Source organism: Egretta garzetta, unplaced genomic scaffold (genome assembly GCF_000687185.1).
Source record: "Egretta garzetta isolate BGI_Z169 unplaced genomic scaffold, ASM68718v1 scaffold107, whole genome shotgun sequence".
Classification (NCBI taxonomy): domain Eukaryota; kingdom Metazoa; phylum Chordata; class Aves; order Pelecaniformes; family Ardeidae; genus Egretta; species Egretta garzetta.
The window spans coordinates 1,000,437-1,015,136 of record NW_009260399.1 but is presented as its reverse complement, the minus strand read 5'-3'; the positions used below and the strand labels follow the sequence as shown (position 1 = coordinate 1,015,136).

The following is a 14,700-nucleotide window of genomic DNA, read 5'->3' as shown; positions in this document are numbered from 1 at the left end:
AAGTTAGGTACAGCAAAAGAGACTTCTTGTCTTGCATGGTCCAGTTTTCAGACAGTACTGATTTTCAAAAGCTTTGTCATTGGCATCCCAAAGAATTTCAGGAAAATTATCTCTGTAGCTCTACATCCCTATGACATTCAGCTTTCTCTACTGACAGTTCTTTTTCTCTGTGTCAGTGAGTGGAAAATTTGCCAATTCTTTATTTCCTCAGCATTCTTTCATAAAACCTCAGGAAATTTCACCCAGAGTTTTGGGATCTGCTCTCTCAGGTTTGAAGGAACAGCAACAAAAAAAATAGTGGTTTGTATATGGGTCACTGAAGATAGACAGAATAGGACAGAGGGCATCTTGCTGACTCCCATGTGGCCTTGTTGTCCTTAGTTCTCCCGCACTAACGTGATAATCTGCTGGCTGTGGCTCCTAAGGGTTAAACCACAAGAGGATCACTTCTATCAAATCAAGAATTGTCCTTTCCTCACTGTGAGCAAAGAGAGAGAAGTTGGTTATTTAGGTTTCCTTTAACTCCTTCAACCAGCCTCTTGTTCACAGTCTTTTATAGCCTTTTAAGAGGAATTCCCTGCTAACATATGCTCAGTAAATTGCTCAGTATGTGGAACAATCTTGTTTGAGATGCTAAATTTTACCCTTTCGTAAAACAACTGTTACATCTTTTCTTTAGAAAGTAAATTCCTCCAGTCTGGAAATCTTGTCATTTTTCATGTGTTTAAGGGTCTAGTATTTGTACCTTTGGGCAATATTCCCTTGACACTGTTTACTTTATAATATACAGTTAATATACGACTAGTACAATATTTACTAGCTCCAACTGCCACTCAAAGGGTTGTTATCTCTATGTCTTAGCACTGTTTTTTCACCAAAACCAAATCATATCTTCTTGGAGTTCATCCCAGAGTTTAATAGCCTCACATATTAATGAACATGAGTTTAACAGCGCTTATGTTCTGAGTATAATTTTCTTTCAGGAAAATGAAATTAAATAAGTAATTACATTTTGTCAGTTTATGTATGAGAAACAAAAGCAATCTTAGTCTCTTTGAAAGATGTATAGAGCTGCGTATATGCTCCCTTGCTTGCTGTGCAAAGGTTAGTGATCTGTCAGCATACAACCAAGCCAATTTGTCACAGAACATATCAAATCAGTAAGTTAGTAAAATAAAATATTTTTTGTTGTTTTAAAAATCACTCATAGGGTACTTTCTCATGTGCTTCTAAAGCATTATTACCTGAGGTCATTGCCAGGTCTACATTTCAAAGAATATGGCAGAAAGAGGATTAGTCATAGGAAATTAAGCACACTATTTTTATGGCCAGCTCTCTAAAATAGGTCGGTATTTTTGGTTGCCTTTTTCTTCCCTTGTATTCGCTTTGAAAGCTGCTTAAGCTTGTGGGAAGGCAATGAATTGCTTCTAAGTCTCCGACTCGACTGACATCTAAAACCTTGGTAATTCTGTGCTGCTGGGTAAGGCAAGAGGGGAGTGCACTACCTTTGAAGGATTGTTCACTGCTGAAAAACAGTAACTAGTAACAAAAATTAAGAAATTCTTTACCAGAAGTCTGTATGATTCTGTGGGTTTTGACAAGGAAAGTAGGTGTCTTAATTTTTAACTAACCACTAGGTGGCAATTGCAGACAAATCAAGATTTGCTTAGGAATGCATGTACACATACACACCAGGCTGGTATTGCTATGGTGACCTTGTTCATTTTCATATTTTCTCGATTGAGCTACATGCTGTATTTTAAAAATTAGATCTCTGTCTTGAAATTGTCTCACAGAAGTCACGGAAAATAAATGTTTATTCCTTTACAATAATAAATAAATGCTGCTATGGACAATAATTAAATATGATAATTTTCCAAAAGAGAATTCATGAAGGGTTTCTTTTTCTTTTTTTTTTTTTTTTCTTCCCCTGCTGTGTAATTTCTCATGAGTGAGTTGCCAGCAACTTTGGAGGTGCCAGACAAATCGAGTGAATTTGATGTTTTGAGTGTCCTTCGGGCTCAAACTTTTGTTTTTCTGCATTGCAAGAATACTACTTTATGCAGCATGCAGTTTTCCTCACTATTTCTCCAGCAGCTTTGTCCTTTAACAAAGGAGCAAGCAGAGTGTTGACGGTTAAGGAAGTGCTCACTGAACCTGTGCTCACATTTCTCCTCAAATTGAGTAACTGAGCAATGAGAACATAATTATCAATAGGTGCGGTTCCATGTAGAGCAAGAAAAGACAACTGAAAAAGAAGGAAAAGGAGTGAAAAAAATTCAAAGTAGTAAATAAACGGGAAAAAATCCACTACAAGAATAAAAGAAAAAAGTAATTAGAGGTATAGAATATAAAGATCAAAGGAATTGTCATCTATCTAAGTATTATCATTGTAATGAAGTCTGGTCTTACAGACCAAAATATTACTTCTGCTCCAAAAGTAATACAATGCTAGTCATCCAACAGATGCCATGAATTTAAAAGTTTACTTTTGTTTCATTGTGTAGAGCTGAGTTGTTCAAAGAGAACAGTTGTGGCTTAATTATTTTCATAAACTTTCTGTAGAAGAAGATACTAAGAGAAAGTCCAGAAACTTTTGGATTTATAATGCTTCAGTTTTTGCTGGAGTGCTACATTTCATGAGATAAACTAGAATTTTGCTGCTCTGAACTTTTATCAAACAGAAGAGAAAATCTGTTTTTCTCAGGTATTAGGGAATAATTGATTTCCTGAAGCAACAGTTATTAAAGGAATTAAATCTGACAAGATCACAATCCCAGTAAATATTCTTGCTTATAAGAAATGCAACTAGTTTTTGCTATTTGCTGGCATTGGTAGCCACAGTAAAACAATATTTAATTCCTCTATTGCCTTATTTTTCTCTGGTATTTGACACTATGCCTCACTGTAACAGCAGGTGGATTAGTCGCCACATCAAAGGATGTAGATTATAACTTTACCTGGTCTAACTGCTTTCTTATATCTGTTGAGTCTAACTCCTTGGCTGTTTTTGATCTTCCCTAGTGTATATATACATTTATGAATGGATACTCTTATCTCAGTAGTAAGTTTTGTCTCTGTTCTTATTTTTAAATAAGTCCTTAGATCAGTGCCGGAATTAATCAGACTCAAATGTCCATAGAATAGTCTGCAACCACCTCCATGCATTCCCATTTATTTCAGGTTTTTTTGTTGTTGTTCTCCTCCCTGCAGTTTGTAGGTCTTCAGACAGACAGATTCCTTAGATATTTAGAAATGGAGATCTGAGCAGTTAGTAGATTAATGAGCCGTTTTCTAGTAAAAAAGACTATACAGATGGCTATAGATGCCTTTGTGTATATATATATATACACACACACACATCCATTTCTAGGGAATTACCAGGGTTGACTGAGGTTATTTGCTCAAAAAATAGAAATTTATGCTACTGAAAATGTATATGGAGAGGAAGAGAGAGGTATGTTTAGCTGAATCAATATAAATAACTGAAAGGGGAATTTAACATAGGAAATATGATCAACAACCCTACTTGACAGAGTAAGAAATAATTAAAATGCAACACCAGCCTCTGTGATTAGGTGAAGTCTAACTATACTGACTTCAAAGATAATTTATCCAATATATATCTGCATACTGTAATCTTTTGAAAGAACCAAAATAACATGCTCGTTTTTAACCTAGGAAGGGATCAAAAATCAATTGCAGATGTAGTATCTTGGATGCCAAAAATGGAAAGCTCGATAGAAATTGTAACTGAGAACTAACTCATCAATCAGGGAACTGTATTTTATCTGATGGATTTTGATTAGGTTTTGTTTTCATTGATAATTCTACTCTTTGATACAGTGTCTTTCCGTGTGGATTAGAGCATCCTTTTTGCAAGGCTTGAATGCTTTATGAGAAAACTGTGTTCGTGAGGCTCTAACAGAGACATCAAGAGTCCATCAATTCTGAGTCTCCTTGCCGAAGTGAAGTCTGTCGTGGTTTCTGAATGGCTCTGTATACAGAACCTAACAGCACAGAATCATAGAATGTTTGGGGTTAGAAGGGACCCCTAGAGGTCATCTAGTCCAACCCCCCTGCAGTGAGCAGGGACACTGCTAACTAACGCAGACAAGAATCTACACTGTCTTCACCTGAAACAACAGACAAAAGTAGAACAACTTTTCATAGAGGTATTTTCAGAAGCAAGAAAACAGGTTTCTAAACTATGCTAAAACACCAGAGTAAGGAATACATCAGGGTGATCAGTCAGGATGGATTATAGTGGCAAAAAAATCAGGTTATGAAGATAGGAGGAAAGAAATCAGCAGTCTGTTTTTCAACATTTACAGTTTTAATCTAGATTTCCTAGTAAGATTTTTTTTTTTCTGCCATGCCTGTGCTCCCTGCTTTTCCAGTATGATTTTTTCTGAAGAGTTTAACTAAAAAACAGTGATCCAACAATCATCTAAATGCCGGGAGAATGTGTCAAGTGACTGAAATTGTAAAAGAGGTCATGAATTGATGGAGTGCTAGGTCCCTGTGTGGCAGGTCCACTGCCAAAGAAATGTGTCAGCTTTGGACACCCAGGAAAAAGCCAGTCTGTGTTTATCATATGCAAAAAGTGACTTTAGTGCAGATCAGATTCAGTGTTTTTTCCTTTTAAGTTTGATAACTATATTGCAAAATGTAATCTTTGATGATTTAATGCCTGTAGTGAGGGGCAGGGGGGGAAAGGGTTTAACTGACAACAAAATGGTGAAAAAGAAAAGGGTACAGTTGTAAGGGTGTTGGTTTTTTCAGCTTTCTACCAGTGATGACTTGAGATTCAACAGAGCCAAGTGCCGGGTCCTGCACTTGGCTCACAACAACCCCATGTAAGGCTATAGGACGGGGGAAGAGGGGCTGGAGAGTTGCCTGGTGGAAAAGGACCTGGGGGTTTTGGTCAACAGACAGCTGAATATGAGCCAGCAGCATACACAGGTGGCCAAGAAAGCCAATGGCATCCTGGCTTATATCAGAAGTAGTGTGGCCCAGCAGGACTAGGGAAGTGGTAGTCCCTCTGTACTTGGCACGGGTGAGGCTGCACCTCGAATATTGTGTTCAGTTTTGGGCCCCTCACTGCAAGAAGGACATGGAGGGGCTGGTGCGTGTCCAGAGAAGGACAAAAAAGCTGTTGAAGGGTCTGGAGCACAAGGCTGATGAGGAGCGGCTGAGGAAACCGGGGTTGTTCAGCCTGGAGGAGACCGAGGGGAGACGTTGTCGCCCTCTACAGCTGCCTGACAGGAGGGTGTAGTGAGGTGGGGTTCAGTCTCTTCTCCCAAGTAACAAGCAATAGGACGAGAGGAAATGGCCTCCAGTTGTGACAGGGGGGTTTAGATTGGAGAGTAGGAAAAATTTCTTCCCCAAAAGGGTTGTCAAGCATTGGAAGAGGCTGCCCAGGGAAGCAGTTGAGTCCCCATCCCTGGAGGTATTTAAAAGATGGGTAGATATGGTGCTTAGGGATATGGTTTAGTGTTGGACTTGGCAGTGTTAGGTTAACACTTATACTCAAAGGTCTTTTCCAACCTAAATGATTCTGTGTTTCTATAAAAACCATAAAAAATGGAAATTTCCATTTATACAATCAAGTAGTACTTCTAATTGTGTTTCAGGTTTACCAAAATTATTTATGAAGCTTGGATGTACTTTTTTGCATGCATTTTCCATAATCAAGACAGTACAATTCTTTTTCTCAGCACTTGCATTTTAAGACATGATGCACCAACAGACTACAATTTCTGCAAAATATTTGTTTCTGTCTTTGGTCTTTGAATTTTAATGTTATGCTACAAAAGTACTTTATATATATTTTTGTATATGTATTATTTTTTAAAAATTGCTTGTGAATGAAACCAGAGTCTTTCTATGGCTTTCCATTGTCTCATACCATTGAAGGCTTCAATTCTATCTCAGTCAGAAATCATGTGAAGTAGAGAGAAGGCAATGGGTTGGTGCTGGGATACATAGATTAATCAATTACAGTAATGTTATAAAAACTGAATCATAGAATCACAAGGTAGTTTGGACCGGACTGCTAGAGATTGGCTTTTCAAAGCAGGGTCCACTAGAGCAGGTTTCTTGGGACCATGTCTAGTCAGGGTTTGAATATCTCCAAGGATGGAGATATTCTCTGTGCAACCTGTGCCAGTGTTTGACCACTGTCACAGTAGAAAAGTTTTTTCTTATGTTTAAAAGGAATTTCCTGTAATTGCTTGTGACTACAGCCTTTTGTCCTGTCACTGGGCACCAGTGAGAAGAATCTGGCTCCATCTTCTTTACACCCTCCCATCAGGCATTCTGAGCAGAGGGGAAGGATCACCTCTCTTGACCTGCTGGTGATGCTCTTCCTGATGCAGCCCAGGATGCTGTTGGCCTTTCTAGGTACAAAGGCTCATTGCTGGTTCATGTTCAACTTGTTTTTCACCAGGATCCATGGGTCCTTTTCTGCAAAGCTGCTTTCCAGACTGTGAACTCTATGAGATCCTGATAGCCTATTTCTCCAGACTCTTCAGGACCTTCTGAATCGCAGAGCAGCCATCTGATGTATCAACCACTCCTTCCAGTTCTGGATTGTCTGCCATCTTGTTGGGGTTGAACTCAGTCCTGTTATCCAGGTCACTAACGGAGGTCTTGTGCATTATCAGCCACTGGGGTACTCTGCTAGTGCCTGGCCTCCAGCTGGTCTTTGTACCACTCATCAAAACCTTTTGAACCTGGCAGTTCAGACAGTTTTCAGTCTACCTCACTGTCCACTTAGCTAGCTTGTACTTCATCAGCTTGTCTATGAGGCTTTTATGAGAGTTTGTTTTGAAAGCCTTGCTAAAAGTCAACGTAAACAACATCCGCTGCTCTCCCTTCATCTACTGAGCTAGTCACTTCATTGCAGAAGGCTATCGCTGGTTAAGTGTGATTTCCCCTTTGTAAATCCATGCTGATTACACCAGATTATCTTCTTGACTTTAATATGTTTGCAAATGTTTCCCAGTATTATTTGCTCCATCACCTTCCCAGGAATTGAGGAGAGGCTGATTGGACTGTAGTTTTCTGCATCCTCCTTCTTGCCCTCCTGGAAGAAAGGAACGACACTTACTTTCTTCCAGCACTCAGGAACCTCCCTTGATCATCACAGCCTTTCAAATGTAATTGGAACTTGGACCTTGGCTTCATCTATCCTTCTCTCCATTGGAACCTCTGGAAATGAATTTTGGATGATAGTGTTTTGGTGGTTTGCGGGGAGGGGGAGAAGTGTTGGGTTGGTTTTTTTTTTTTTTTAACCAATGCTAGGGTTTTCTTGTTAATCGTCCACTAGAATAGCTCGATTTTATTTTTTTTTTTTTCCCCCTCAGAAGCGATGAAGAGGAGTATTAATAGCTAACTTTCACAACCACCTTTTCCATCACGCTGTTTCAAGTATATTCCTTCTTGTCTGTTGGAGCGTAATTTGTTCAGAGAGCGCAATTTTGTTTCTCTAACTTCTAACAAGATGTGGATGCCCTTTTCCAACAATAAGGGATAACAGTGACATCTCAGATTGGATCTGTGAAGGTTTTGCAGAAATAGACTTGAAATAAATACATAAAAGCAAAAATACAGGCTGTATTACGTAGTCCAAGGTGGTAATAGTCATTTACCAAAGCTACGTTGATCTTCCACTTTTGATACAATAAAACTGCCATCTAATTTTCAACTCAAGCAGAGGAAAGCTTTCCATTTGGAAGATTCTTCTGGGATTGTCTCTTTATTTCTCCATCCTTTTACATATCTAAAGTAAACTTATCAAATTTGATAATCAAAATCTTAGAAAACTTCATCTTCAGGGGAATCCTAGGTCAGCTTGTTGTAAGTATGTGTCATATACAGATAGATTGAACTACCCACTGGAGATTCCTGTCTTTGTCTACTGACTACAAAGGGATTATATACAGCTAGTTTGGACCAATGAGTAGACTAAAGATGTCTAAAATTAAATTAATCTCTTAAGCTATTCCAGTAGCTTAAAGATGAGCATTACCACTTTCATGTTTCTTGAGTTACTTCTTTTCTGAAGATTTATTCAAATTATGAGTTGTTAACTAATTTACAAGTGAAAGTATGTTTTGCACTTACAATTACTAGTGTTTTTCAGACTTATTAGTAACACTTCTAAAATTGCATTAAAAGCAGACTTTCTGCATATGCTGACAGTGAAAACAGGATGGCAATATAGTGGTTTATTTTTACCATTGTAGATAGATTTTGAAATAAATTTTTATTTATTTCACTTTCTTTGGTATTTTGAAGCTAACGAGTTAAGGAACAATAATCAGTGAGAGTAACTATGAACAACTCTTTAACATGCGATGGAGGTTATCTTACTAAGTACATGTCAATACCAGTATAGAGCCTAATGAAAAGTTCATACAATGATCTCTACCATTAAAATGATTCAAGTCAGAATTAAAATGTTGTGGTTTTGGTTTTTAGATGTGTAAAATTAGGGTCTGACATTCATGTCCAGGTACTTAATTAAAGGACTTAATTTTTCTAAATTTCTGAGGATCTACAGGCTTCCATGTCCACTTAAACTAGGTATCATTCATACGAACTAGCATTGATCCTCCCCAACTTGTTATCGATAGAAATCAATAGTTATCCATAGTTTTGTGCACAGATTATATAACCACTTATTTCAAAGTATGGTTAATAGCATTACAATAAGCATTGCCACAGGTGTATCTTAAAATGTTTCTAGAAACTGAAGAATAAATATTAATTTATTATTATATTCTTCCTGTTGATGGATTGTGAGCAGTGTTCCTAGTTTTCCTGTGCTGTGACAATATTATGTATATTGTGCAGTAATTTCCTATTTCTCTGTGTATGGTGCTGTGGTGGGTGTTTGACTTTAATACATTTAATTGTAGATCTTTTAAGGGTGATACTAAGAAATGATATTGTTCTATTTTGGAAGTTTTGTTCTTTTACTTCTGCTTTAAATTTCAATAGCTTTTGCAGGCTGATTACATCCCTCTTAAGTTTAAAATAAAAATTTTGAGTTCAAAATTACATAGAAAATGATCATTCTGATTTGGATATCATATAGCCCAATTCCCATCTCCTGAATTCACAGTATTACATAATATTAGAGTGTTCATCTAATTCCTGAAACACTTGCAAATTAATTTCATGGGATTACAAAAATTGAGCTTGATGCACATTATCTCCTGTCATATGTTACCTTACTAGATGAAGAGGCATAATGACATAAAATAAGAGAAGGAAGCTATCGTGTATCATTTTTCATGCTTTACTTGGACGTATATGAACCCAGATCTTTAGAGAAAAATCTTCTGTTATTCCTGTCCTGCATGTTTGTTGATAAACTTAGTTCTCACTTTTAACATTGTCTGATGTGCTGTAGTTAATGAAGAGCTCCTTCTTTATTTTATCATGCATTTCAAAAACGTGGGAGTAGATATTAGAAAATTTTCTAGAGGCTGAAGAAGAATCTGTTCCCTTAGCTTAAGGCAGGGTTCACATGTATTCTTTTCTTGACAGTAATGCACCATATCTAAAAAGTACAGGTTAAAATAAGAAGAAAATTATTTTTATTGGGTTACTAATTATGTTCTGTGGTGCATCCAGAGATTAGGATTTGGAAAGGCTGCCAGTGAGAAATCATTCTTAGAAGCTTCCAATTTATAAGGAAGAGCAAATATACAAAAGTATCTGTAGATGCAGAAGTGTGAAGATTCCTTTGAAAGACAAAGTTGTTGATCTTATTTATTACATGGGAAAAACTTGTTTGCGTTAGTAATGTTCTTATGCTGCTTATAAACTGTTCATAAACATGCTTTCATGAACTTTAACTTACTAAACATTTTTATTCTTCTTATTTGTAGAACATTCAAGGTATCTCTAAACATCCAGTTAGAATTACAAAGAAACAGTACATAAAAGGTGAATTATGTTTTTATTAACATGAAAAGGCAATTTTATCTAATTATTTTACTGAGCTATATTATTTTTTTAAAGCAGACCAATAGCTCCAGCATTAAAGAATAGAATAGATTAAGTATGCTTAGTTATACATTATCATTTAAACCAATTACTTTTTGCTTGTTCCTGCAGAAAAATTGCTATTTCAGCACTAATCTAAATAGTCACAAAATTTTTAGATTTTTTTTTTTTTTTTATTTCCCTTGACAATGTCACTGTTCCTCTTTCTAGATTTATCTTTACTCCATTAAATATCCTAGGGATGATTTTATGTGCATTCAGCTCATAAGGCTTTTCCTGAGGAGATGTTAAAGCTGGGTAATTTTAATCAAACTCACAACTAAACACTAATAGTTAGTCAGATGTGTTGGTTTTGATAACAGAAGCAGATTTAAGGCAGACGATTCAGGGAGAATCAAAAAAAAGTCTAGAGAAGGATGACCCAAGTGATAACGAGATAAATCCATGATAGACTCAAATATAAGAGAGAGATTTGCCAACATGAACTCTCCTTCTTGAACACCTACAGCCATAGTTGGGAAATGCTGCTCATTTCATAAAATCATAGAATGTTTTGGGTTGGAAGGGACCCCTAGAGGTCATCCAGCCCAACCCCCCTGCAGGAGCAGGGACACCGCTAACTAGATCAGGTTGCTCAGAGCCCCGTCCAACCTGGCCTTGAATGTTTCCAGGGATGGGGCCTCCACCACCTCTTTGGGCAACCCGTTCCAGTGTTGCACTTGATTCTCAGATAAGGGTTGACTTGCCTTTTCACAGCTCTTCTCTCCCTGCATTTGAAATAATGCAGGTCATAAAACAGGCATCTGCTGAAGACAATGTAAAACTTTGACAGCAGTTTTATTTTATCTACCTGGTTCATTTTTATAAGTATTTTTAAAAATTTGTTATTAAAAAAAAAAAAGTGTGAGCAGTGGCTGTGCAAGCCTGAGCTGCTGTGCATAACTCTGGCACATAGGCCTTTCTGGGAACAGTCCAATCAATTTTGTTAATGATCTTATTATATGTACTTTTCAAAAATGTATTTCTAATTTTTTCATTCCTGTATCAAGATACACTCATTTTTTCCACTTTTATGCTCATCAGATTAATTCTGTTGTATTTCAAACCACCATCCCTTTCTGCACCAAGACAAGTGATATTGCCAGGATGCACTGAGTTTCTAATACCTTGTCAATGTACATTATTGTTTTCAGATATTATAGGGGATTTCTGTTATTAAAATTTGGATGCCTATATCAGCTGTATGTTCTCATTATTTTATTCCCCTACCACCTGTAACTCAGAATTTGGTTATTAACACATGCAGCATGTTCAAAGATAAGAAAATATATTTTTTAGTTAATCTCTATAGACCCTTATTGGAATGCCTCCTTTATTAAGTGATCTGTGAATAATGTTAGTTATTGTAGATATTCATTAGCTTTTTGGGAAGGGTTTGGTTTTGAAAAAGGAGGCGAGGTAAGCAGTACTGCAAGGATGACAGAGATAAAGATACTGTGAATGACTGATGGACTAAAATAATTGTGATGCTGACAGTTGGTGCTCTGCTAGGTTGCTTACATTGCCATTTGTGTCATTTTAGTTGTGTGTTTGGTATGCCATTTACAACCTCCTATGGTTTGCAACACAGTATTTTTGGACTGGTGTTTGGGACTTAAATGTCTGTCTCCTCTCTAGGAAAAGAAGAGGAAATAGAAACTATTTCCCCAAGAACATTGTTTGTTTCAAAAAAAGGATATACATTTTTAGCAGCAGGTGAGATAGTATTATTATTCTCATACATATTAATGTTTGCAGTTCTGTCATCTCTTTTTTCCCCCTCTGCTTTGGATGACATTATATTTTACAAGGCTGTCAAATCCCTTAGTATCAATTAATATTGTTATATGATGTATACTCCTCAGTGTGCTTTAGAAGTGGATGATATGTAAACCTTGTCAGTAGAAACAAAGAGCTAATAAGATTAATTGACACCTGAAGATAATGAAGGAATCTCACACCTTGTGATCTGTAGCTGGAATATAACCTCTTCAGGATGAGATTTTTACAGGCATCTGGTTTTTCTGAGCACAACGAAATGACTGAACAGTCCAGGCTTGTGTTTTAATTTGTGATAATTTGCTTAAAATACAGGCATGTTTTTATTGTAGAGCAATAGATTTATTTTAACGCTCTATTTTCTAGATTTTTCCCATATTGAGTTAAGGATCCTTGCTGACTTATCATCTGAACCAGAACTTTTGAAACTGTTCCAAGAACCTGAAACCACTGATATATTTTCCACACTGGCTTCTCAGTGGTAAGAATAAATTTTGTATTTTTTTATAGTAATTAGACAAAATAAATAGTAAGAATAACTTAAACTATTGTATTACCGCATAGTGATAACAGAAGACAGTATTTTGCTCCAGTATATATTGTTAATACTGTTTTAACACCGTAAATTATAGTTCCTTTCTGTCTGAGCCTTTTCTTCTCTACTGTGGTAATTACTGTATGTCAAAATGTTGCAATCCAACTGACCAGTAAAGCTGGTGTGATAAGATATTGTTAACAGTGCATGCTGGTAAGTTTTTCACTGTATTAAATACTGTTCACTAATTCTTTTTAAAAATCCAGAGCAGCAGTTAAGTAGGTTATCCATCTGAAAAATTGTAGAACAACTTTTCTCGGTAAAAATGCAAGCATTTTTGAAACCTGTCTGGTTATCCAGTAGAAGTATTGGAATCAAATTACATATGTACAAGAAGTGGAGAGACTAGAGCACATGGGATTCCTTTGAACTCATAGGGTTTAGTGCTTCCATCTTCTGATGGGGAAAAAAAAATATTTCAGTTATCTGTTCCCAGATTATTATTTACTGATCTCTTCAGCATGCAGATCAAAATCCTATCAAAAAAGATGAAATATTAGTTACCTAGCTGTTTGAAGGTATTTGTGATTACTGTTTGTATCATGGTGATTACTAAAAATTTTATTTGAGACTGGGACTCCCCTTGTACTCAAAAGTGTATGAGCATTCAATAAGTGACAGGATAGATGTCAAGAAGCTTACAGTTTGAACACATAGGTCAGAAGAAGATTGAATAAAATGCTATAGATAGAAGCAGGTTGAAGAGAATGATGTCATGTAAATGTCATGCAATTTTCGTATTTTCTCTTTGTTCCTTTCTTTCTCTCTCTCTCTCTCAAAATCTTTTATCTCTATTTTTTGTTAGGAGATTGTTAGCTGAAAATGAAAGCAAAAATAGATATGATGAATTTATAAGTCCTGATCTAGCCCAAATCCTGTCCTGCAGTTTCTAAATTTTTGTAGGCATAGGCTTCCCAGCCACATTATTTCCTTCTCACTACAATATTTGCTAATATACTCTGAAGTAGTACAAAGAAACAAAATGGAGCTCAAATTATAATTATCCTGCTACCAATAACTGAATCAGCGCTTGAGGCATGTGCATTCTGGGAGAACACAACTCAAGGTCACAAACATCCCAACGCATATATCTGTGGAAAGATCACCTTTCTTTTTAGAGTTGCTTAGAAGCTTCTATTGATATTATAATAAATTCTTAACTCTAACATGATATCACTAGAACCTCGTGATGGAGTTAAATCCTTATTTTAGTTTAGAGGTATATTGCAAATGTATGCATGAAGATGAGTCAAATTTTGTCTCAACTCTGGGCAAAGCTCCAGAAATACCATTCTATTCAGCAACCTCACAGCTCTTGGCAGCCATCAACCTCTTATAGTTGCTACACAGTAACTTTAAATTTAATGAAATATTACAGGCAAATATTTTTATCAGACAGAAGTGTCATGGTGTGTCTACAATATCATTACATAATGATTCTGCCGACTCTTCTTTTAAGCTTCAGGAAAGATAATGCTTGGAAGTAACTTTCTCTTGAATATATTATATGACTGTTATTAATTACAGACACACAAAGGGTGTGTTTAATCTCATCTTGGACATCTGTTACATACCTGGAGAGATTCATTTGGCCTATTGTTGATGTCCCCTGTGTAATAAGATCAATCACACATTAAAAGTGTTGATTCTCGCCATTGAGAACAAAGTAGGTCTAGGGTGGATAGCTCAGATGTAGACATCTGTATTTGTTCTGAAAAATTCAGTTCCTCCTACTGGATCAGTTCCTAGTGAACTCACCTTGAGTTTTGGAATTTTGTCCTTCATTTATTTAGCACCAAAGAGAAGACATAAAATCACAAGCTTCACAGATACTTTCCCATTCCAGATGCTTATTCATCTCTCATAGTCCACTATTGAAAAGTAAAATCTTTAGGGCAAACAGTTAGCTCATTGCATTTATTGTAGTTTATTCCACCACATCAGTATTAAAACGAGTTATGAGAAGGGAGAGCAAAATAAACAACAAACCTTTTATCTCCTCTTGGTCTCCTGATTTTCTCTAGGTCTTAATCCTTTAAAATCTGTGTAGGTGATATACCAAGTGGCATACCAAATGTTTTATTCTGTCTGAAGGAATTGTATGTTGTTGTCATTTGTAAATGTTTTCGAACACATTTTGGACAATTGGAAAACCTTGACAAAAAAGGTTTTTTCTAGAAGAGAACTATAAAGAATTAATCAGTTTCCAAAGCTCCCTCTCAGAAGAAAAAAAAATAGGTTAATATCAGTGTCTGATAGCATTT

At 36.3% G+C, this 14,700-nt stretch overlaps 1 protein-coding gene across 1 annotated transcript in view; it reads left to right on the top strand.

Annotated features, from left to right (window-relative positions):
* Positions 1-14,700, top strand: part of POLN (DNA polymerase nu) — a 103,903-nt gene that overhangs the window by 33,477 nt on the left and 55,726 nt on the right. The window contains exons 16-18 of the mRNA XM_035898654.1: positions 9,906-9,963; positions 11,701-11,778; positions 12,208-12,322. Coding sequence (XP_035754547.1) covers positions 9,906-9,963; positions 11,701-11,778; positions 12,208-12,322 — 251 coding nt within the window. The remainder of the gene's footprint in view (positions 1-9,905; positions 9,964-11,700; positions 11,779-12,207; positions 12,323-14,700) is intronic.